General features: G+C 34.0%; 1 protein-coding gene across 6 annotated transcripts in view; it reads left to right on the forward strand.

The window, feature by feature from the left end:
- LOC118267897 (transient receptor potential cation channel subfamily A member 1) overlaps nt 1-24,255 on the forward strand; it is a 186,039-nt gene that overhangs the window by 63,991 nt on the left and 97,793 nt on the right. For all 6 annotated transcript variants that reach the window (XM_035582162.2, XM_035582178.2, XM_050703947.1 and 3 more), the window contains exon 3: nt 2,123-2,275. In XM_035582162.2, coding sequence (XP_035438055.2) covers nt 2,123-2,275 — 153 coding nt within the window. The remainder of the gene's footprint in view (nt 1-2,122; nt 2,276-24,255) is intronic.

Genomic DNA, 24,255 nt, shown 5'->3' on the forward strand with positions numbered 1-24,255 from the left:
TTATGTTAGAAAAATCAGTACGGATTCGTAAAAACACATTGCTACTTAGTGGCTAAGTAGTAGTAATAAGTACGTAAGATAGATGACTATGTATTATTGTTAATGAAGCTAGCAAAGATTTGTGTTTTTGTCTCACTCTAATGGATTGTCATTTGCTTATTCTCTAGAAAGGATGACATGTTTATTATACCAATAACGGCTGTTTTTTCCAACGCCAGATAAGTTCATCGGAGGAATAACTTTGAAATTTGGACAATTATTTTATACAAAACCTGCTCTGGCAGGTTTTTGACTTCTGAGTCAATGTCAATTTTATCAAAAAAATTATGTTGGTTAAAAAATATCCTTACTTTAAGTACCTATTCGTTTGTTACAATACCTTGCATCTAAATAATGGAGAGAAACAGTTTTCCCTTAGTTTGATTATGCCATTAGAAATATTTTTTTAAACTAGTTGTAGGTTGTGAAGGTTGAAGAAGAAGAAGATAGATAGTAAAAGTCTCACACAGTAGAAATATATATGTATATAGTTTATTTTCATACACAGAAGTAGACACAAGAATTCCACACAAGTATAGTTTATAGAAGGAGTGAAAGATTTGATGAGAACAGATAGATGGAAGCGATAGTAAGAAAGCACAGAATTACATTACATAGAAGCGCAGCGAAATTATATCAGAGCAAAGCTAGCTAGCGTAAGCAGGGCCTCAAGCAAACTGATAGAGTATGTGTGACTTCTGACATCTGTCACTTGTCAGGTGTCGCCACATAGTCATATCACGTTAATACTACTGAACCAATTTCATGTGATATTCAGAAGTATATAGTATATACAGAAGTATAACATATGACTATTTGAAAAACCTAAAACTAAAGGTGAATCTGAGTTCCAACTATTATAACTGTTAAAGTAAGGTCTATCCGTTACCTTCTTACACCGCATCTACTACATTAATCCTCATGAAATTTCGCACACAAATGACTGATTTTTGGACATAGTCTAACAAACGCAGGTAAACCTGTGTGTAAAATCTAGTTTTATATAAATAAGCTTGTAAATTCTGATGGTTGTTTATTTAACCTCCTGGGAGTGTAAACAATATGTTTGAGAATTAACGTGTTTCACACATTAGGGATTAGGTACAAAATTTTACTCCAAATTACTCTGCAAAAGTTTAATTTATTTGCTGTTACATGAATATTTGGTAATGAGATACGTATACACGACAGCAGCGATATCAATTGAGTTGGGTTTATTTTATTATCAACGAATTTTAGATTAAAGATTGTTTGTAGTTTGTTTACGAATATAAGTTTCTGTGGCATTTCTTTTTATAGTTGTTTCGCTATTTTCTACTTGGGGATAGTTTTTTATCGTTAACGCAGGTTAATGAAGTATCACGAGCTAAGCACAAAAATTGAGTAATGAGCATAATTATAACCTTTGCTTTTAATTTCTTATAATATGATAAAGAGGATAATGATTGGTAATACTTGTAATTCAAAGATTCGAATAACGGTATCGTTTTAGGAGAAAGTACCTATGATTTATGATTTTCTGAATGAATGAATGTGACTGATTCACTGAATGTGAAACCTAGATCTACTTTATATATAAATACTAGCAACAATGCTAGTGTAGGAAAATACACAAGACGAATCATAACAGCTGCGAAAAATATCCTAAAGAATTTACGAAGAAAACTAAGGTTTCAGGAATAAATGCTGGAAATCGAAACAAAAACTCATTTCTTTCTACAGTTAATTGCAAGGTTCAGAAACGCAATCACGGTGCCGCCACGTGGAACTTTGAACTTAACTCTTATAACTTGAACTTCAAGTTAGAGGTCAAATTGCAATATAATGGGAACTAACGTTAATTTGCAAGAGGTTTTTCAAATGTATATTTTTGCTAGGTTTAGTTAGTATAAATATTATTAATATGAAATGAAATTATTTGTTACAAATTGATTTTGTGGACTACTAGTTTAACATACGTAAATGCATCTTTTACAAATTTGAGAACACAATGAGCATTTTGAGCATTTCACAATATAAAATCCCATATATTCCAGCCAAACAAAAAAATAATGAAACTTATCAACAATGTATTTCATTCCAGGAATGGGTATGGACCCTGACCGGTCAGAATCGACAAAATCGTGAGAAGGTGGATCCAGGAGGTGAGCTCCAGATAATGCTGCCTGCCCAACCTGATAAACCCACATCAGGAGAGGTGTGCTTGCTTGCTGAGAGCCCGTTCAGAATCCTGAGGGTAAGTGCAATCTTAAACTTAAAATACTTTGAGGCAGATTTTGAAATATGGTGATTTCTTTCAAGGAATATCCATTTTGTATGACTGATGGTATTAAGATATGTAATGTAATCGTTAATAATAGCCATAAAAACAAATATCGAAAAATATAATTACGCCAAACTCGTTGACATCAAGAACGTTCCCACGCATTGCTTTTCAGTGCTGCTTGAAAGAAAATTTATTTGATAAATAAAATGTTTCTAATAATAGCTCCATATAAGCACTTAAAAATGCTATAAATAATTTTAAACTGCCATCTTTAAAACTCTTTGGAAAGCATGAAATCACTAGTCGAAGCTTTTCTTATTAAACATTCTTTCGGGAACGTTAGACAAAGAATTCGTATGTTCACTTAGTAGGAGGTTGACAAACTTCTTGGCAAGGGAATATTTGTTGAGACCTTTAGTCTTGTGAACCTCGAAGAAATATCCGTAGAAAATCGTATTAAAAGGTCATCGACCCTTCGATATTGCAGTTTCGCAGGTGCATTGCTAAAGTGAAAATATAAAATATGATATTTTACCATCCGAAATATTGTTAGGGCTGTAGGGCTAGACAAAAATAAATAGAATCATACTTTATTTTAAAGTAAACTTTTGTAGGAAACAATCTAGAACTGCAGGTGTTATTGCTATTCATGCAAAGATAACAATAAATAACTATGGTGTACTTAACTGCGGTTACTTGAGTTGTAAACAATTTAAGACTGTAGTACTGATTCTAAGAAGTTAAATTTAATATTTTGATAACTGTCACTGATACTGACTGATGAGAGTGCACTCATTTGCTGTTCTCCATAAAACTGATATTATGGCAAGCATTTGAAGATAAATACGCACTTCTAACGCCTCTGGTGTTTCAAGTTTACCATCCGTCAAGGTGATCCGCCTGCTCGTTTACTGGCTTATTTCATAAAAAAGAAATTATATTTATTTCTCTCCACAAATCAAGTACAAATAGAAGCCTTTATGTCTAAAATATAAGTACAGTTATGGTTGTGAATAGCTGACGCCTGAGGTAGGTAAAAACCTATTTCAGGTTACCAGAATCCTTGCTGACAGCTCTAATCAGTCAGATATCGTATAAAAGTGTTGGTGTTTTGATTTAACCCGTTGTCTGTCGGAACGCAGATCTACGCGAGACACAATGTGTTTTCTATTGTGTCTTATATACCGACAGACAAAGGGTTAAACATTAACATACCTATAACGGTGATTGAGACAGATAACAAGCGTCTTAAAAGCAACTGAACCAAAAATAACTTAAAGGGAAAATAGTGACGAGTGAGCTACCATACAAACATTTTTACAGTCATTATGGAACATCGTATCTCCTTTAATAGTCAATTGAGGACAGATAGCAGTCTCTCCATTTTTAATATTGTAATTTAGCAGAATTTTATTGGATCAGTGGCGAGTAAACTAAGAAAAACACAAAAAAAAATGTTAAATGGGTACTCAGTACAGATTACTAAGTAACAGCTTGCAACACGCAGAACGAATAAAGGAAGGAATATCAATTCATATCAAAAATAATTAATTTACAATCATAAGAGAGAATTTTATTCCAAAAATAAACGTGGTCTATTTAAGCGTATTACGTTGATTAAGTGGCCACACATAAGATGTTGGTGATGAACAAAATCAGCAAGCAAAGCAAGGACGCAATTTTAGAGAGTAAAGGATTTATATAGAACTAGTGGTCGCCTAGTGGTCGAAATTCGACCATATACGATTTAATTTACAATACCACTTAACATACGTTCAATGATAATTTTTATTTAACTCAAACTCAAACAAACTCTTTTATTTAAACTCTATTCATATGACACGTGAGAATATCATCGCAATGACTATCGATTTTGACGTTTTGTCAAGTACGATCAGATACTATGCATGTGTGTGTAATGTTTTATTTATTGATTTAATGTACTTTATAAGCATTATTTTTTAAAAATATTAGCGTTCTGTACTTCTCCTACACATAAACTATAAGTGTACCAAATTTTATGCTCCTACGTCCGCGCAATTTTCGTAAAAAGCCGTCCAAAGTTTTTGCATCACGTATTAATATATAGATTCTTTATTTCATCACTAACTTATTAATTAATTATTTGTTTTAAAGTCTGCTATAATTACGTCTGAATCTTAGGGAGGGATGGAGGGATTGGAACGTAATCCCTCAACTTGGACTTAAGATTCAGTTTCTTAGACCACATTAAATCTTAGATTTATTATAGATCTATCTCTTACTCCTAAGTAAACTAAATGGTATCTAAACTTATGCTTTTTTTTCAAGCTTGCTAATATGTACGTTACTCAAATCTCATGGTCAATAAAATTATAACATTTTTCTACAGAATAACATTATAACATTGTAACTGTAAGCACCCTAAGTAGTGACTAATGGACCGACACTCATTTTAGATAACATTATCGATGTCATTCTAAATTATAATCCCCTTGTTCTAGATTATTCTATGATCGATAAATGCAATCTGGGTAATCAATATTTTGGAACTACGTGTTAGAAAGCTATTGGCTCGTTGTTCGTGTGTTTGTAAGTGGGAATGCTGAACGGAGAGGATTTCGGTTCGATGCCTTGTATTCTCAGTAATACTAGGGAGCCTACAATGGAGCTGGGTACACGGCAATAGCCTATATTGCCGTGTACTACTTGCACCTATTTTCATAACTGGCGAAAACTGTGGATTGTACAAACCTTCAGTGATATGTGACGTTGTTATATTTGTGTATTAGAAAATTAGTAATTTGGGGTCATTGTATTGCTCGCTGTTTATACTTGACAGGCGTGGTTTAGGCAAGGTGTGTACAGAAGTAAACAAGCAAGTTTGTAATTAGTGTAGCTAGTAGGTTTGATGTGTTATTATTAATTTTTACAACATAATGCTCTTTTAAGAAAGCGCGTTCGGCGTTCTGATTGGTTAGTTTATTCAACTCGGATAATCTGAATGCCGAGCGCGCTCTATTTCGATTACTTTAAACGTAAAGCAAACTCATATTAAGGTACATGTTCTAGACAATGTTCCAAAAAGTAAAGACCTTTTATTACAAAAGTTGAAATCCAATTTGCCACAACTTAACGTAAATGATCTCAAGCTTTCCAATTATTGAGCGATCCCAAACCGTCGGTAGTTGCTCACCGAATATAAATGCGTTATTACACATATCGAATATTGTTTAACTTTCCCTTTGGGGTTCAGATAAAGACGTGCCATCTATGGGATCGTAAAACCTTATAACAATCACCATGGGACGGTTCCCCATACAATCGATACAACCCCTTGATGCAAGGACAAAATTTTATGGTACATTGAACAATTGTAATAAAAGTACAAGTGTGGAGGATGAAAATATCTTCGAATCCTCGTACACTCACCCCAAGACGTAAGGCATCTAAGTGTTCAAGAATGTTATCGAAACTCATTCAACTATTTGACCTATTTTCTTCAAATGTCCAAAACACTTTGATAGCTTTTGTATGACTTCCTTGTTGGTACCAATCGAAGGTTGAGGTTTTGGGTTCATAGGGTTAGGTGATCATTGTATGTAGTTTTAGATGGGGAAATTGATGCCTACATTTTTTTATTCCATCCATCAATGGTATAGGATGTCGTGGTGGCCCGGAGGTTTAAGACATCCGCTTCCCATGCAGGATACCAACGACAAGTACCAATGTGACTTTTTCCAAGTTATATGTGTACTTTATAAGATTATTTAGATACCACTGATAGGAAAGAAGAATATCGTGAGGAAACCTGGGCTTATAATTTCTAATCCTAAGTTTGAAATCGCCAACCCACATTAAGCAAGTGTTGTGATTAATGCTCAAACCTTCGTGTGAGAAAAGGCCTTTGGTCAGCAGTGGTCACTTATAGGCTGTTGATGTGATGGTATAAGATCTAATAACCAGCATTATTGACATTTAAAAACTATATTACATTTCTGTTTATATTTCCAAAAACACAAACCTTATTTTATTACGAAATATTATGTAACTTTAACAAGAGAAAGTTATATGAGCTATCCATTTTCCGATTAAAGTTTATACTCATCACCACTTATATGTTAGTAATAACATAAAAAGTTATCATGTGATGTGGCCAATTGAGCCATATAAAGTCATAAGCCATATATAAGTATACTATAAGTAAAATATTGCTTCCCCTGTTCGTTCGTTACTTAAGTTTATGTAAAGGTTCGGGTATAGTGTAAAAATGTAGCGGGCTACGCTAAATTTGTATAAATCAGTTTTATTAAGTTTCATGCGCAATCAGTCCTCTTTACAAACGCCTTTCGTCCAATGACGAGGCTTGATACAGGCTCATCACTGTTGATATAGCTTCTTATTGTCATTGTTGGGCTTTTTTAAATTAGAGATAGATTTAAGTATTAATTGGATTTAAGTAATAGTATTAGATTTAAGTAATTTGGGTTGCATTGTGCCTTATTATTTACTTTTTTATGTAAGAAAGTTATGTAATGAGTATCAAACGTAATATTTTCGCGAGTTTAAATTTAAGGGCCTATGCACACCACGTTTTTTAAACGCGCTGTCGACGCGCGTTTGTAGCGATACAGACGCGATACGCACGCAAGTTAGACGCAGCCTGTGGACCTTTGCACACCTGACGCGCTTGTGTAGCGAAACAGACGCAATGCAAACGCGCGTGTGTAGCGATACAGACGCACGTTTGTATCGCTACACACTGCAGGAGAAACGTGGTAACATATAATGTTAACTTTATAAGATTAATAAATAAATAAAAACAAGTGAAAAGAAAAGACGATGGATTGATTTGACACTGATATTTTAAAATCGTTGTCAAACGTTATTGTCGTAAAAACATTACTGCGAAGTTTGTGAGCTGTAATGGTTATTTCAAAGTAATTTTTATTTGATTTGGCAAAGAGCAATTTACGTTGTCACACCTTTCAATTTATGTCCAATTCACTTTTTTGAACCCAATTCTGCCATTAGAATACTTAATTAGAATAATTATAATATATTACCTTATAAATAGTAAAGATTTAAAGGAATTTAAGGAAGCAACATATTAATTATTTACCGTTACGCAAGTTAGATAACTTGTAGAGAAAAATACCAGTGTCATTTTTAACTGATTAAAACTGTGATGACCACCATCTACAGTCAAGGATGACAACCAAAATACAATCCCTTCAATTAAACTTCTAGTATCTATGGTTATGATTACTATGATATTCTACTTCGATAGGAATAGAAATATACAGGAAAGGGGAAGCTATAAAGCTTATAGTCTAAGTGCCCCTTGGCCTAGTAAGTAGACGACATGCGTTTCATGTTATGCTTTGGCTGACATTTAACCGAACTCGGTTATGGCGTATATCGAATATTATTGATCAGAAAAGTGTTCACAGTATAAGATATTTTCGTCCCTAACTTTGCTAAAACTTAAAAAAACCTTTATTTTGAGGCTATTAAAGGTCAAAATTATTATGTCGTGTGTATTTAAGTATAATATAAATTACTTCAATTGTAAAATCGCTTCAGCTACTTTAACAAAACCACGTCCTCTCTTGATTAGTTCCATGGATAGATAATCGTTAAACTCTTTAACCTGTTAATGGGCTATCGTTGTATCTCAATTATGTGAGATAACATTACGTGTAATCCTAATCGGCATTATGTACCCGTATGTGGCTGGACATGGCCGAATGGTGGTTAAGAGTGGAAAATGTGGCTTTTCAAACGAGCAAATACGGTGCCTAACTTGCCCGTGACACCAACCAGATTTTACGCGGTAAGATGTATTTTTATGAGCAACTACTTACTTTTACTTTTAACCTCTTGAGCATTTGCTTCACAATTGGATTTCTGTCATTTTTAATCCTGAACTCACACGAGTAAAGTAAACTAAGTAAAGTTTACTTACTTTTACTCTTCTTACTTTAGTAAAGTGGTACTCATACTGTAAGTAGGTATACCTACTAATACAAATCATCGATAAAATGTCATTCGATTCCGTGCTGTTTTTTATTTTGATTGTTGATTATGCGTAATGCATACGGTAAGATTTTATAGGAGAAACCTAATGCTATGTCTTTGCCCACACTAAGTTTTGATTCTATTGTAGTGTGAAAGTACGAAGTTTTATCAACAGTTTTGTATCTAAACGACTGTTCAAATAACAGTGGTAAACAAGAAAATACGTGTAATTAGCATTTACACGATTTGAATGGCTAATTTTTGGGCGATTACGCTATGATTTAATAGTCTTATAATTGTACGTTGAATATTCTAAATTGCTTATTTAGAGTTAACCTTTTTTGTATTTTAAGTGCTGTAAGCATTACGCGTATTTACTTTATTAAAATATTGTTATTTCTTCATATGAGTTTGGTAAGATTTCTTTTGTATTGTTTTCTCAAAAGCGATGGTTATTATCATTATTTATTTGGATTGGTTTCTTACAATTCGTTGTGGTAGACTATGTTGCGTATATGTGTAATATTTAAGATGAATCAAGACATAATTGATCACGTTCTTCGCGGTCGTAGAGTTTTACACAATTGCTCTTTGTTTTTTTCCTGGCATCTTTCCCAACCAAATTGGGGTCAATAAGTCTTAAGCAGATTTGGTAGACGACTTCCTTAAGAACCTACAATATACCTAGAGAAGATACGAATTTTAGAAATTAAAAGACACGAAGATTTCGAAAACATCGTTCAAGGTGAATATTTTTGTTGTACTTATTGCTTCACAACTTTTTGATCGGCGACTAGTCAATAAAAATGAATGTAAAAAATGATTTCATTACATTTGATTGACGGTTACCGATTACGATGGCAGATATTAGAATTTGAAATGACACATAATATAATTGAATGATGGGTAACATCATTACCTACTTCTTTGCGAAAAACAGTATTTCTATCATTCGATTAGTTTGATGTCGATATTTTTACCCGACTGCGCCAGAAGGAAGGTTATGTTTTTCGAGTGTATGTATGTATGTATAATTGTTTGGCACGCTCTACAGCCTAAATGGCTTGATGGATTTTGGCTTGAGAGGTGTCGTTAGATTCGTATTTACTGTTGTGAGAATGATACTGAATATATTTGGCGCTAAATTCGAATATTGATCAGCGTAATCCGGATGCATTTATGTATCATGTGTGTGTATCATATTATAGGTTATTATATAAACTCATTCAATAATAAAACTAAAAGAAAATAAAATAAAAAAGGTAATTTAAAAAACTAAAAAACCGACTGCGTTTCTTTTTATAATATGAAAATGAAAAAACCTAAAACAAAAAAGTCATCGTACCCAATCGAAGCAGTCGGGATCCATTCTAGAAAGCCAGCCATATGTGCCCTCACTAAGTCTTATTATGTATATTTATACCTATATATTTAGAATGGGTCCCGACTGCTTCAATCGGGTACGATGACTTTCTTGTTTTAGGGTTTTTTCATTTTCATATTATAAAGAAACGCAGTCGGGTTTTTTAGTTTTTTAAATTACCTTTTTTACTAGACTTTTGTTATGATCTTGGCTGGCTCCACGAGCGAGAGAATCGCGGCGATATTATCGTCGTGCCACGTATTTCTATACACTCTCTATGGAACCGTCTCCACACGGCGATATTATCACCGCGATGCGACGAGTGGCAATGAGCGCGCGAAACGTCATTACATCGTCGCTGGCCCGCCGCGTTAAACAAGGACGTTTCGAGAAGGTTTTCAAACGCGTCGTCAAAGAAACGCTGCGATACCGTTACGAGTCGCGACGATACGCGGCGGAATTATCGCTCGTTCGGAGATTATCCGACGATATATGGGTGGACTCGTCGCGATTCTCTCGCTCGTGGAGCCAGCGCCTTAAATACTTTGTATTTTAAAGGTGTTCGTGGTTTTGTTTCTTATACATGTGTCAAAACTTACAACGTCCTTTATTATTATTATGTAGTTTTATTCTTTTTGGGCCTTTTCTGAAAGTGCTAACGAAAAAAATGGTACGTATTGATAGAACTATCAACAATAGTTAATATGGTGTAAAAGTTGTAGAAGTTATACCAGTTCGAAGATTCATTATTTTCATAAATTTATTGCTTTTTGCTTGACTTTCAGAGAAGGTCCAAAAATTTATGATCTCCTTTAATAAAAACGTAGTTGTTCTTATCCAATCCTTGTGGTGACCCTTTAAGAAGCGAAATTCAAAATAGGTTGAATTATATCAAATTCTATTTTGGACAAATCGTGGATGTAATAAACGTGTAACTCGCTTCAAGTGATCTTCGTACATATCTTTGTTTCCATGTGAATTACTCATTTACACAATAACAGACGAAGGACATAAATTGGGTTTACTGTCAGAAGATCACTATCTACAACTACTGTTAACCCCTCGTTGATTCTATGTCACTGTTTAATACAGATCACAGCCATCTTTATTACCCAAATCAAGATGAGCCGAAAAGTAAAGTTTTATTTTAGTATTATTTATAACATTTACTTAGAATTCTTGTAAAGTATTGATGATGTAATTGGAACAATATACTAGATTAAGTATCTTGTTACTTTGCAAACCGTGTTGTTAGGCTTATAGCCTATGTCACCAACCATCCCTTAACTAAAAGTTACTTAGCGTGACGTAGCACTTAAAGTAACCCCTTAGGTATACAGTACCCTCAGTATGAGGTTGCTTTACGTTTAAAGTAACCAAACCGAGAGCGCGTTCGGCGCTCTGATTGGTTAGTTTATTCAAACCGACCAATCAAAGCGCTGAACGCATTATTGCTTCGATTACTTTAAACGCAAAACAAACTCGTACTAAAGGTACAGTTAGGTTTCAATTAAGTATAAGTCTATGAAAACATGATTTTGTTTACCAGAAAAATACCTAGTTTTAAAATATTAAACACGAAGAATCACGTTGCTGAACGTGTTAATCCCAGTGGGGCTCGGCATAATTAGCCAGTAAGTCGACCGAGCCATAAATTACCATCCCTAACTACCTCGTCAACACGCGTGTGAACATTGTCTAAACAGATTTTTAATCTAAGCTATTTAGTAAACTTGTGATAATTAACTCTTTCCCCGGGTATCTATATATTAATACGTGATGCAAAAACTTTGGACCGCTTTTTACGAAAATTGCGCGGACGTAGGAGCATAAAATTTGGTACACTTATAGTTTATGTGTAGGAGAAGTGCAGGGCGCTAATATTTTTCAAAAATAATGCTTATAAAGTACATTAAATTAATAAATAAAACATTACACACACATGCATAGTCTAAGAACTACGTAAAATACTACCCATTTGAGAGAAGTCATGAACATGCTTAGTAATTCTCCCTGACTAACCTAAACCTCTAAAATTGCGGTCTTCCAACCCCTATCTAGAAAGATTGTGATAAACCCATCCGAAATGGGTTGTGAAAAGCAGGATTGGAGGGCAAAACCGAAATACCCCAAACTAATTGGGAAAACCACAGAGCAAGGTGATGATTATTGAAATTGGGGCATGGGTTTTCAGAAGAAAATTTTATAAAATGACCAATAAATAGCTTACAACTTTTTTTAATGGGGACAATCATCTAATGATTTCTCTCGCCAGGGCCAGAGAGGGAGTGTCAGACGCTTACTGACTACTCCTGCTTTTCGACATCTCAATTTCTTTAAGCAATAACTGATACTGTGCTATACAAGTAAATGTTTTCTATTCTAAACAAATGTTACCTTAACAGAAATCTTTGTGATTTTCATTTTGTTGTGTTGCTACAAAATATTATTTCAATCACTCCGTTCTGTTCGCCCTGCCTGCGCTCATTTGTTGTTGAATACCTTGATTAGGCCAGCCAATCCACTGGAACCTACATTAATATTTGTCAAATATTTTTTTTATTGTATTGGCTTATTTGGTAAATTGAAAACAGCGACGTCTCTTCTTGATAATATTATTATACAGTATGTAGCTGTAGCTGGTAGATTGTAATTCCAAATGTTTACGGAGCAACGACGGATAGTTTCCTTAGTGAAAAACAAATCATTTACACTTTTTTATACATTAAAGATTTCTTGTTTCTTTTGATCATACTTACACTGGTTTTTTAATTTCTCTTGTCGGACGCAACTACTTATTATGTGTATCACTGCCTACCTATTAGGGAATGGTGTAGTCACAAATTAATGTCATTATTTACTTAACATTTCGAAGAGGGTTCCTTCTACAATTTGTTTGCATTATAACTCTCAAACAGTTCCCCTTATTTGCTTTGTAATTAATGTACTTACGAAGCTATTTTCAAATCTCGTTTATGTTAAAATACGTCTTCTTATCCTTTTTACTTCGCATTATTCTTAAAAGAGACTTTCCAGAAATCGATGCTTGTTTTAAAAATAGGTACATGTATGTACTTTTTCACATTTACATGTCTTGTGTTGAATACAATATCTAGTAGGGTTTCTGAACTAACTGATATTATAATTTATGTGTTTTCGATGTAACACGTTTTGACTAAGAATTTTTCAGCAACTTATTAGTGCAAAACTACCGAATTATTGAATAGTTTGACTGCACGGTTAGCGCGGTGGCAGCGCAACCGGCTGCCGCACGACGTGTAGCCGGTTCCATTCCTGTACGGAGCAATTCTTTGCGCGATCTTCAAATCGTTGCTTCAGGTCTGGGTGTCATATGTAGGTGAACCTGTACGTTTGTAAACGCACCCACAATACGGGAGAAAATCCTAGTGTGGGGCGACGTTTTTTTTAAAGTGAAAGAAAAGATCAAAAAGTTTCTACATAGAATCTTCTTGTTTTTGAATATAATTAATAGCTCTCTGACAAACCTATCCGGAATAAGTTGTTATTTATGTCTTCCACTAAACTTGAAAAAAAAAACCTGTATGTCTTACTGTATTTTTCCAAGTTTAGCGTTCTTGCATATTCTAGGTCCCATGTGCACTAAATGCCAGTGTAAGTACCAGTGTAAGTGGCTTACCGCAAATTAAAATGAATATTCAATAAAATGTATCAAACTAAAAATATGTACATGGCTTTCATTCTATTTAATTAATTTATATTACCTAGAGTCACATAACTTTTTAACGAGGTTTAACGAGGTAACTCGATTAGTTTCAAGCCACGTCAGGGGCTCACATCCATCAGCACATGCGCGCCAGCGACGCGGCGACCGTTAGACCGCCCAAATTAAATTTTACAGACCCTGATTATTTGTAACTATGTTAACTAACGATGTTTCTACATCCATGGGAAATAAAACCTTGAAAATAAATTAATATTACATTCATTAAAAATAAAATAGACAGTACACTATAAGAAGTATTGGTTAGTTAAATAAGTGGTTTATGGCGGTATGCTAGTAGTGCGCTGCCGTGTCGGTGCGCGCTACTAGCCTACTGACGATTTCAACGCCGAGACAGGAGACCTGCATCTCGATCATGCGCAATGTAAACGACCACTGATGTGTAAAAAAGAGGATGACGCATTATATAAAATTGATGTTCTTAAATTTATGAAATGTGTATATTTTTATGCATACGAGCAATGAGAAAGATGCAGAGGAAGTTAACATATTAATATAGAATGAAACAGTAGTATTGATAGTTATTTTGTTATTCCGTGAAATAAGATAAAAATGGTCGCACGAAAATAAATAAACTTTATAAAAAGCTTTATGCTAAGCAGTTGCCACTGATTGATGAAATAGAATGAAAGATTCTATTTAATTAATTCATATTACTAGAATCACATAACTTTTTAACGAGGTTTAACGAGGTAACTCGATTAGTTTCAAGCCACGTCAGGGGCTCACATCCATCAGCACATGCGCGCCAGCGACGCGGCGACAGTTAGACCGCCCAAATTAAATTTTACAGACCCTGATTATTTGTAACTATGTTAACTAACGATGTTTCTACATCCATGGGAAATAAAACCTTGAAAATAAATTAATATTACATTCATTAAAAATAAAATAGACAGTACACTATAAGAAGTATTGGTTAGTTAAATAAGTGGTTTATGGCGGTATGCTAGTAGTGCGCTGCCGTGTCGGTGCGCGCTACTAGCCTACTGACGATTTCAACGCCGAGACAGGAGACCTGCATCTCGATCATGCGCAATGTAAACGACCACTGATGTGTAAAAAAGAGGATGACGCATTATATAAAATTGATGTTCTTAAATTTATGAAATGTGTATATTTTTATGGATACGAGCAATGAGAAAGATGCAGAGGAAGTTAACATATTAATATAGAATGAAACAGTAGTATTGATAGTTATTTTGTTATTCCGTGAAATAAGATAAAAATGGTCGCACGAAAATAAATAAACTTTATAAAAAGCTTTATGCTAAGCAGTTGCCACTGATTTTTTCAGTTGTCACTGCAGTTTCATTGTTGTACAATTAAGGAAAGGATAAAAGCTATAGTCGTCGGCACAAGACACAAAACTAACTCGATCGAAAAAAAATGTAAATAATAATTTGTGGTTTTAACTAAGTAGGTACTTAAATGAATATAATGGTGTAAATGCTTCTTCTTACCTTTTGTGTGACACATTATTATATTCTTGTCTCTCCATCAGCGTTCTTAGTCAAATGAATTACCGCATCGGGACAGTATTCTAGAATCCGTGATCTATTCATTTAACCCTTTCATAATTTTGAAGGGTTAACAGAGCTACACAATAGACATGTGCAACAGTAAACATGATTTTCATCAGATATTTTAAGAGTTTTATTATAACAGAGCGTGAACCTATTAACATGTTCTGGCAACTAATAATTTCAGACATCGTCCTATTATTTAAAAATGTAGTGCTTAATAATATTTTTGTAACTGGAATTTCAATCCGAGAATCTTTATTTAAAAATAAATCATTTGTTACTGTTGTCATCAACTTGATTAAATCAGATTTAGAAGTAGAAAATACATATCTTACGGGTTCACAAAATATAAACATTACTTTTTAAAATTAAATTGCAAATTATAAGTTTCAACGCAAAGAATACGCATTGCACCCATTAAATGGACACCATTTCATGGGTGTTTGTATGATTATGGATTCTCCGGCTCTGTCTGTCTGTTCTGTTTACATTGTTGTTTCGTTATGATTATGAATTAATAGTAGGATTATTAAAGGTGATATTGGTGATGACATTCCCCTTTCATAGCTAAACACCCTATGCTAGCATTGTAATAATATAAAGAACTTAATTTAATTATTTCTACCATTATAACTGCAATTAACCTAACCTAAATGTAATATTTTGTTCTTAGATTTATATAGAAACCGCAAGCTCTAAAGGTTTTTAATCATGTTTTTAGTTATCACTAATAGAGCAGCAATAGAATGCTACATTTGGCATGCCTGTCATGAAATGGTGTCCATCAAATGGACACCATTTCATGGGTATTGATATTTAATTTTCATGGGTGTTTGTATGAATGAGTAACAATATTTACACATCACCTCTTCACTCAACCTTTATAAATACCGCTGAAAGTAGATAATTATAATCATTTTGGTATAACGTAATGAAACCGGAGTCGTAAGCTGTGTCTTGCAGTGGTGCTGCGCAAAGCGAAAAAAATATTTATAAAACCTAACAATGTGACATCTTACAGCTAATTCTAATACAATGTCATAATATCTTACATATTTAACCCTAACATTTAACTGAAAAGATCATTTAACTGCACTGGTGTGTAATTGAAAGAAGTGCGCATCACTTTATCACGCAAAACAGCAATGGCATCCAGTTGAGAGCAGACCACAAAGTTGATATAGTATTTTTTGTGTATTTTATAATTTGACTACATTTTTTAATTAAAATTATAACGAGAAACTAAAATAATAAACTTTAATGTAAATCTGATTTAGATATTGTACTCAATTTCATAATTGTTTGTTTCATAATTCATAATTGGTTGAAGACAGAATATACATATATTCTGTCTTCAACCCGTTTTCGTATGCATTATATTATGTGAACAATATAATAGACTGCATATACTAGTATAGTGACAGACGCCGCAAACCAGCACGCCGCGGCGCAGGCCACCCACAGCACGCCGCAAGCTGCGTGCAGCTGTGTGCAGCTTGCTCGCATAGACTTAAATAAAATGTGTGATTTTTTTATACCTTTTTTTAAGGTTTTGCTTATAGGTAACGAAGTTATGCAAAATAAGTAAACCTATGTCTATGTACTTCGAAAAACTAAAAAATAATTAATTAATTAAAATAATAATAATTTTATTTATTTAATTAGTTTTTAGTTAAAAAATATCCGATATTAAAAAATATATATTAGGCATAATTTTATTACTTTTACCTATATTTTCTTTTTTAAAGGTTTGACCGGAAACCGGCGGCTATCCCGCGTCGGTTGCCGGTAAAACCTGACGCGTTGCCGCATGTTCTGCTATAGTTCCGTGAAATTCCGCCCAACAGCGCCACAGCGGAATGTTGTCGCAGACAATGTTACAGTAGCGCCATCTGCTCTTTTAGTTCTCGTTATTGTTGAGCGATGTCGCCACTGTGTCCACAGAAATGTGTACAAACTTAATATGCGTGCAACATTGGGATATGAAATTTACTATAATTCTCTCTAGTCATAAATCACCATAATTGATTTACTGTTTCAAATCGACGTTTGGAAATACTAATCTTGATATTTTTATAATAAACCTTTTTTCTTCGAAGATTAAGGGTGTACCACCTAAACCAATTTTGACCAATTTAATTGTGAAATCTATGCTCTTAATAAGAGTAAGTACATTGGACATAATTTTGTTTGTCTTGTCTTACAAGCACGTATCCTGTGCTTTAGGTTTTCCCACGATCGAATATAATATTAGTGGGGTTTTCAATTTATTTTAAATCATTTGAACTACAATAAATTAGCGATTACTTCGTGCACGCAATGTGCCAAATGCGTAGTTAAGTAATACGGACTTTGCGCGACCCTGGCCCGGAGTTTAAGATCGCGTGCTCAACAGTTAGACTTGCATTACCTAGACTAATTAACATGACAATTAGTCTATGTGAAAACTTTTTTAGTAATATATAAGTAAGTTGGCCTATACATAACATACAATTCCAGACTTCATTTACTTATACATTATTTAAGTGTGGGAAAAATAAAATATGAAAGAAAACTTCGAGTTTGAAAATTTTTGCAACTAGTGTATAATTGTATATGTTACAATCAACGTGATCAAGCTATTATTCACAATTATACATAATACCGCATCACCGGATCGGACGTCAGCAGTCGGGTAGCGAGCTACCCTTACTCTCGGTCTAAGACCCGCACGATCCCCGACGCCCAGAGTTTTACTGGCGGCAACACACCTGGCTCCTTTAACCCGTTGTCTGTCGGAACGCAGATCTACGCGAGACACAATGTATTTTCTATTGTGTCTTATATACCGACAGGCAAGGGGATCGTTCCCTTACAGGTTTTAACCTACTTCTTTGTTAGCATGACTGCTTCGCAGAAGAAGGAGCCGGTGTTCCGTTCCTTCTGTGTCAGTCGGTAGGCGACGACACCGTGACATCTCTCAAGCCACTCGTCAAAGAGGGGTTTTACCGCTGCCATAACAGCGACACAGCCCTTGTTTGCGACAGTCGTTGCTTCCATTCCACCATGAAATTGTGCCGGAACTCATCTCGCCACGCACTTATGTGGTGCGGCAGTGGATTATTCACGGCGGTATTCCGGCAAGGAGGTTAGCCGCTTCTCCAGAGATCGCGTGGTACTCACGAACCATCCGAATGGCTATGGCTGCGAACAGATAGCACAGCATTATCAGACACCATAGAATAATCCAACTGATGGAGTAAGCATCTATTACCTGAAGGTTATATGGAATAGATGCGTTTTATTCTTCTGAGAGGTTTTTTACTTTGGACGCAACATTATTCAAGACAGCATTGGTACACGCTATCATCCTGAGCGAAATTTGTTTACAAGGCGATTGGATTAAATGACCTTACCAGCTTTGTGATATCCATGTTGACATATGAAGAAATGAGATCAAGAAGGTTAGAACTGGTGCGAAGAAACGTCCACAGCACATGACATATAACACTAATTGCATGTCTTCGTCAACCAGTCGGAATTTACTTGCGACCTGAGACCACGAGAAAAGGAAATCTTAAGCAATAAGTTTGAACGTCGCGTCGCTAAGACCTTTGAATCTATCATACAAAGCTGTTAAATTTACTTCGGTCATATGAACTTCCCTAGAAGTTATGTGAATGAGCATCCAACATCCTTCCAGATATTGTCCATGGGTGGCGGTGATTGCTTACCATCAGGTGATACGTCTGCTCGTCTACCGGCTTATATCATAAAAAAATCTAGCACAGTTTAACGTATCCTTATTCTGTGTTACAATCAAGAATACTTTTTAAATAGAGAAGAAAGTGGATAAATTGTCAATATTCACAAAACGTTTCTCTATTGTTGCGTGACTATAGTGCGAGTACAAAGACCGAGGCAATTCCACACGTACATACCTACATGTGACTATATGTACGCATATAGATATAACATGTATTTACCCTTCATAATAGGAGTTTTTGTCGAGGTAACAGCTGCAAGGGCATTTGACCTTGACATCATATACTGGCTCCTCACCCCATCTTTTTGTTGGTCACAGTTGTCATGCAAGTTACTTTATAATAATCAATTGGACCGTGAAATTTTGGACAATAAAATAATAGTAGATTGCTTTGTTAGTAGAGTGGTTGCAAGTGCAACTACCGAGCAAGGGATCTCCTGGTCGATTTCAGGGTTGTTGAGTATTATTTGAGTTAGATTTTTAGTATTCCTCAAAATTTCTTAATAACAGCATGCGATTTAAATTGTGCCCGTACCCCGTATTACATAGGACTCATAACATAATTGGTAAATAGTGGATGTTGCATTTATATGTGCACCTTTGTCTACCCCATAGGCATTACAAAATGTGAAGTTATGTGGAATAGTAGTTCAATTAAGAATTAAAAATCTTGTAAAGAATACATTGATGTATTAATAAAACCCAAATGAATATATTATTTTTCCCCAATGAGTTTAAAATAAATTTTTGTAGTATTATGTTATTGGTCTAATAGTCGCAAATACTAATGTCGAGAAAGTCTTATCTGATTCAATTTTGTAGGGATAGGGAAATATTTAAAGGAAAATCAGGTTGTTATGAAAATAAGTTTGAAATTACCCGCTACGGTACACCACCTGGGAAAAGTTGGGATGAACGGCTAGTACAGAACATTTAAAACCTTGTCTATAGCAGAACATTTTTTTTTAAGTCTCCTGGTAAGAAAATATCAAAAATTTAAATAATTTGGGTTCTAAAATATTCCATTCCCACAAAATGTTAATAACACATATATTTCTAGTTATTCAGTATGTTTCTATCATCACATATAACATGATTACTTACATTGTCATAATATTTTTCTATGATAAAAATAATGTGACATTTATTTTGGTATAATTTAAGTCTTAACCTGCAAAGGCTATCTATTCATTTACTTTTTTTTTTCTAAACAGACTTAATTAAATCGATTATTATTAATTTGAAAATAATATTAATTCTAAAGAAAACCATTTACATAATATTTAGTTAAATACTTATGAAATCGTAGATAATACCAGGTAAATAATGTATCGCGATGTCTGTATTATAAGATTTGTTTTCTGGCTAGTTTTGCTATACAATTACATACAGGGTGTCCATGAAGTCAACGTCCAAGTGGCACCAGATGATCGGCAAGGTTCCAATAGTTATCAGAAAAATATAAAAAAATATAAAGTCATGCACTTTTTAAATTACAGTGGCTTGTGTGTTCTCCACGAAAAAGTACACCCTGTGCTGGTCTTTTGACTCTTGTTGCTACAAATCTTTATTTTTTCGTCTGTAGTCTTCCTTACATTATCCTGAATAGTGCTCCAGTAATATGGAATCATAAATTCTTAGCCAACTGCTTTAGATTGGAAGACATTATTAGTTTTAGAGGAACCAAATACTCTGAATAAAATTTTCACCTTACTTTAAGTGGTTGTACTGAATAAATTATGTATGGCGCTAGTAGTGGCAAATTTCACGAAAGTTGGCGCATTTAATAAGGATTATAAAATGGTATAGCACTTGGCACATTATTTCTTAAATTCGACACAAAAAAAGATTTTTCAACGAAACTCCGTTTCGATGAATTTATTTGAACTTACTAAAAATTCTTCAAGTGTACTCAAATCATACGTTATAACCTCGTATGCACTAGACAACACTTTGCACGCTATTTGTTATCATCATGTTGAAAATCGGCGAGGATCTCTCGTCAAACAATATTGTCCGTTTACCCGTGATTTCGCTTGCAGCATTCGTCGGCAATATTATCGCTAGACGAACTGGTGTTGTGCGTCTCAAGCCATCGTACTCAGGCTTCGGCATTTTAGCAGAGCACCGGCTTTTTTTAAGCCGTGTTGATTATTTATTTTTTGCTTTACCTGCAATTCCTTGTAACGGTGCAAATAACTCTTTCTCGACAAACTAAAGAATATTTGATGCTTCATCCCGCATTTGATCACAAGGCATGAACACGTAACTTAATCGGAGGATTCACCCATTTCTTTTTTTTTTGATGGGGATATGACGAGTAATTGTGCGTAAGGGCTCATGTACACCATACCACTACCGCGTCGATATGCTGTATACATGACGCTGCCGCGTCCGTTCCTTTTGATTTTACTACACATTTGATAATGTGTTTGATGCACTATGAACATCATATTGCAATCATTCAATATTATTTAGTGAAACATGATACACAACATCAGTTCCTCTAGTAATATTGCCGACGAATGCTGCAAGCGAAATCATGAGTAGACAGACAATGTTATTTGACAAGCGATCCTCGCTGATTTGCAACATGATGATGGCAAATCGCTTGCAAAGTGCTGTCTAGTGCATACGAGGTTGTAACGTATGATTTGAGTACACTAGAAGAAATATTAGTAAGTACAAATAAATTCATCGAAACGGAGTTTCGTTGAAAAATCTTTTTTTGTGTCGAATTTAAGAAATAATTTGCAAAGTGCTATACCATTTTATAATCCTTATTAAATGCGGCAACTTTAGTGAAATTTGCCACTACTAGCGTCATACATAATTTATTCAGTACAGTCACTTAAAGTAAGTTGAAAATTTTATTCAGAGTATTTGGTTCCTCTAAAACTAACAATGTTTTCCAATCTTAAGCGGTTGGCTAAGAATTTATGATTCCATATTACTGGAGCACTATTCAGGATAAAGTAAGGAAGACTGCAGACGAAAAATAAAGATTTGTAGCAACAAGAGTCAAAAGACTGGCACAGGGTGTACTTTTTCGTGGATAACACATAAGTCACTGTAATTTAAAAACTGTAGGACTTAGATTTTTTTTTATATTTTTCTGATAACAGTTGGAACCTTGCTGATCATCTAGTGCCCGTTGGACGTCGATTTCAGGGACACCCTGTATACTTCAAATTAACACAATACAAACAATAATTTATCATTGATCATGCAAAAAATTGCTATGGAAGACTTTAACAACATGTTAAAGACTTTAAATTTTTATAACATGGTACTTTAGTACCATTTTTTAAAGTATTACTACCACCCACACGAAGAAATGTGGATGGTCTTCAAAAATTGTGTAACATACAAATGGGAACATTGTTACATGCGCCGAAGCGCTCAACTTATCCTAACTTATAGCTAACTTAGAGCTAACTTACAAGCTAGGTACAAAAATAGACTCTGACTTGCTGAACGGCAGCTCGGGGAGGTCATGAAGTCGTGGAGAATCTTAACACCGCGATTCAGAGCGACCCCAACGCCATCTAGTTAGCTATGGGACAACTCTGACACTCGTTTTGTCTTGCTGAAATACCGCGTAAAGAAAATATTTATTACATAACAAACACCATAGCTTGTTATTGTAATTTCGAACAAAAAAAAATGTATTATAATTAACTTTATCCGAAGCATGAAGCAAAGGTTAATCGTTAGTTTTTAAGAGTTTACAGCGATTTTTCGATCTGCGACTGCTGAAATTTTGCAAATAAGGAACTCGATATTAAAAATGATAATAATTGATATAATTTTAAATTAGTTTGTGACAGTGAAATATCTAATTGGAGTTTTTTTAGTATACTTTGTGGATATAACTTAAATGTTCTTGTTTTGATTTATAGCAATAAACACATACTGATAACCAATAAGTATTCAGGTAAAGTACATAGCAAATAATAGTCATGATTTAATAATCATTATTTTCTACAAAAAAAAAAACAATAAATTAACTGAAAAATTGTTCACTCAATTCGGAAGTATTGTGTAATCCATACTCATACCATGTGCACAAAAAACATGAGGTTTTTGTGAACATGTTTTTGTGTTTTTTAGTTACTCATGTTTATTCAGAACCATGTTTCAGGTAGTATTCCTGAAGAATCAGGAAGAGTCCCTATGTGAACAGAAATTAGTAGAACTTTATGTTCAGTATATTTACGTTAGTGAACTGTTATTTTTAGTTAATTTAGTATGTTGTACGACAGTTATTATAAAAATGTCAACAGTTTAAGTTTGTGATGAACCAATATATATTTATAGAAAATTAAACATAAATAATAATACGCATCATCCAATTTCATTATTGCTACAGAAATATTTGTTTGACATGTTATAATTCCTTTTTTCGTGACATGTAAAAAAATAATTCAACCCCTGATGATAAAGTAGAAAAGTATCCTTCGAGTACATTAGATGGTACACTGGAATTAACCACTCCAATAACAATATCAGCTAGAATATTAAGAGTAAATTCTGTACGAGCTATTGAAAGAGATGATAATAGTTCCTCTGTATTTAAAAATGGAGGCTTCACTATTAGTCATGACATACACTGATTGAATATGTCGAACATTTTCAGCATGCTCACGCATGTTTTTGAGTCGAACAGAGCGAGACAACGGAGACTCCATTTGTCGGCTTATTCCACTTTTCCCCGTTGGATGATCCCCATTGATGGGGATTAGTGAACTTTTTGTTCACTATTCCCCGTTGACCCAAAATTTTTATTTAATGGGGATAAGTGAACTAAAAAGTTCAATAATCCCCATTAGGTAGGTACGTTAAAAAAATAAAATATATGAATCATGTTACATTTATTAATTAAAAATATAACTTTCTTATACCTAATAAAATCACAGATTGTACAATTATTAATTTAAAATAAAAAATGTAACTTTCTTATACCTAATAAAGTCACAGATTGTTACAATCATTAATTTAAAATTGTAGCATGAAAATATTTCTTTCTTATACCTTGTAAAATCACAGATTGTACAATTATTAATTTAAAATAAAAAATTTAACTTTCTTATACCTAGTAAAATCACAGATTGTTACAATCATTAATTTAAAATTGTAGCATGAAAATATTTCTTTCTTATACCTTGTAAAATCAAAGATTACACTCACTTAAGTTTTTCTAAACAGTGCCCAATCGTAATTTCATTATTAATGAGTTCCATTTGGACCTCCTGTATATAATTATCGCGATTGATGCTTTTTTTGTTTTTTCCGCTATACCTTTATTTTCAGAAACCCCCAATGCAAGAACTTCGTAATACGATGCATCTTCAGCCAACGCTGTGAGGAGCTTCATAATGTTGGGTTTCTTTATTTTCACACGCTTTTTTATTTTATTATTCCATGCTTCGACTAAATTCGTAGTGCGATGAGTCTGTCCAAATACACACCACGTTTTAATAAAATCATCTTGTAGCCATTGTCTGAGCATGTAATTTCTAAACTCCTTGCTATTATCATCATCATCAGGGC

This window comes from Spodoptera frugiperda, chromosome 25 (genome assembly GCF_023101765.2).
Source record: "Spodoptera frugiperda isolate SF20-4 chromosome 25, AGI-APGP_CSIRO_Sfru_2.0, whole genome shotgun sequence".
In the NCBI taxonomy this organism is placed as follows: Eukaryota; Metazoa; Arthropoda; class Insecta; order Lepidoptera; family Noctuidae; genus Spodoptera; species Spodoptera frugiperda.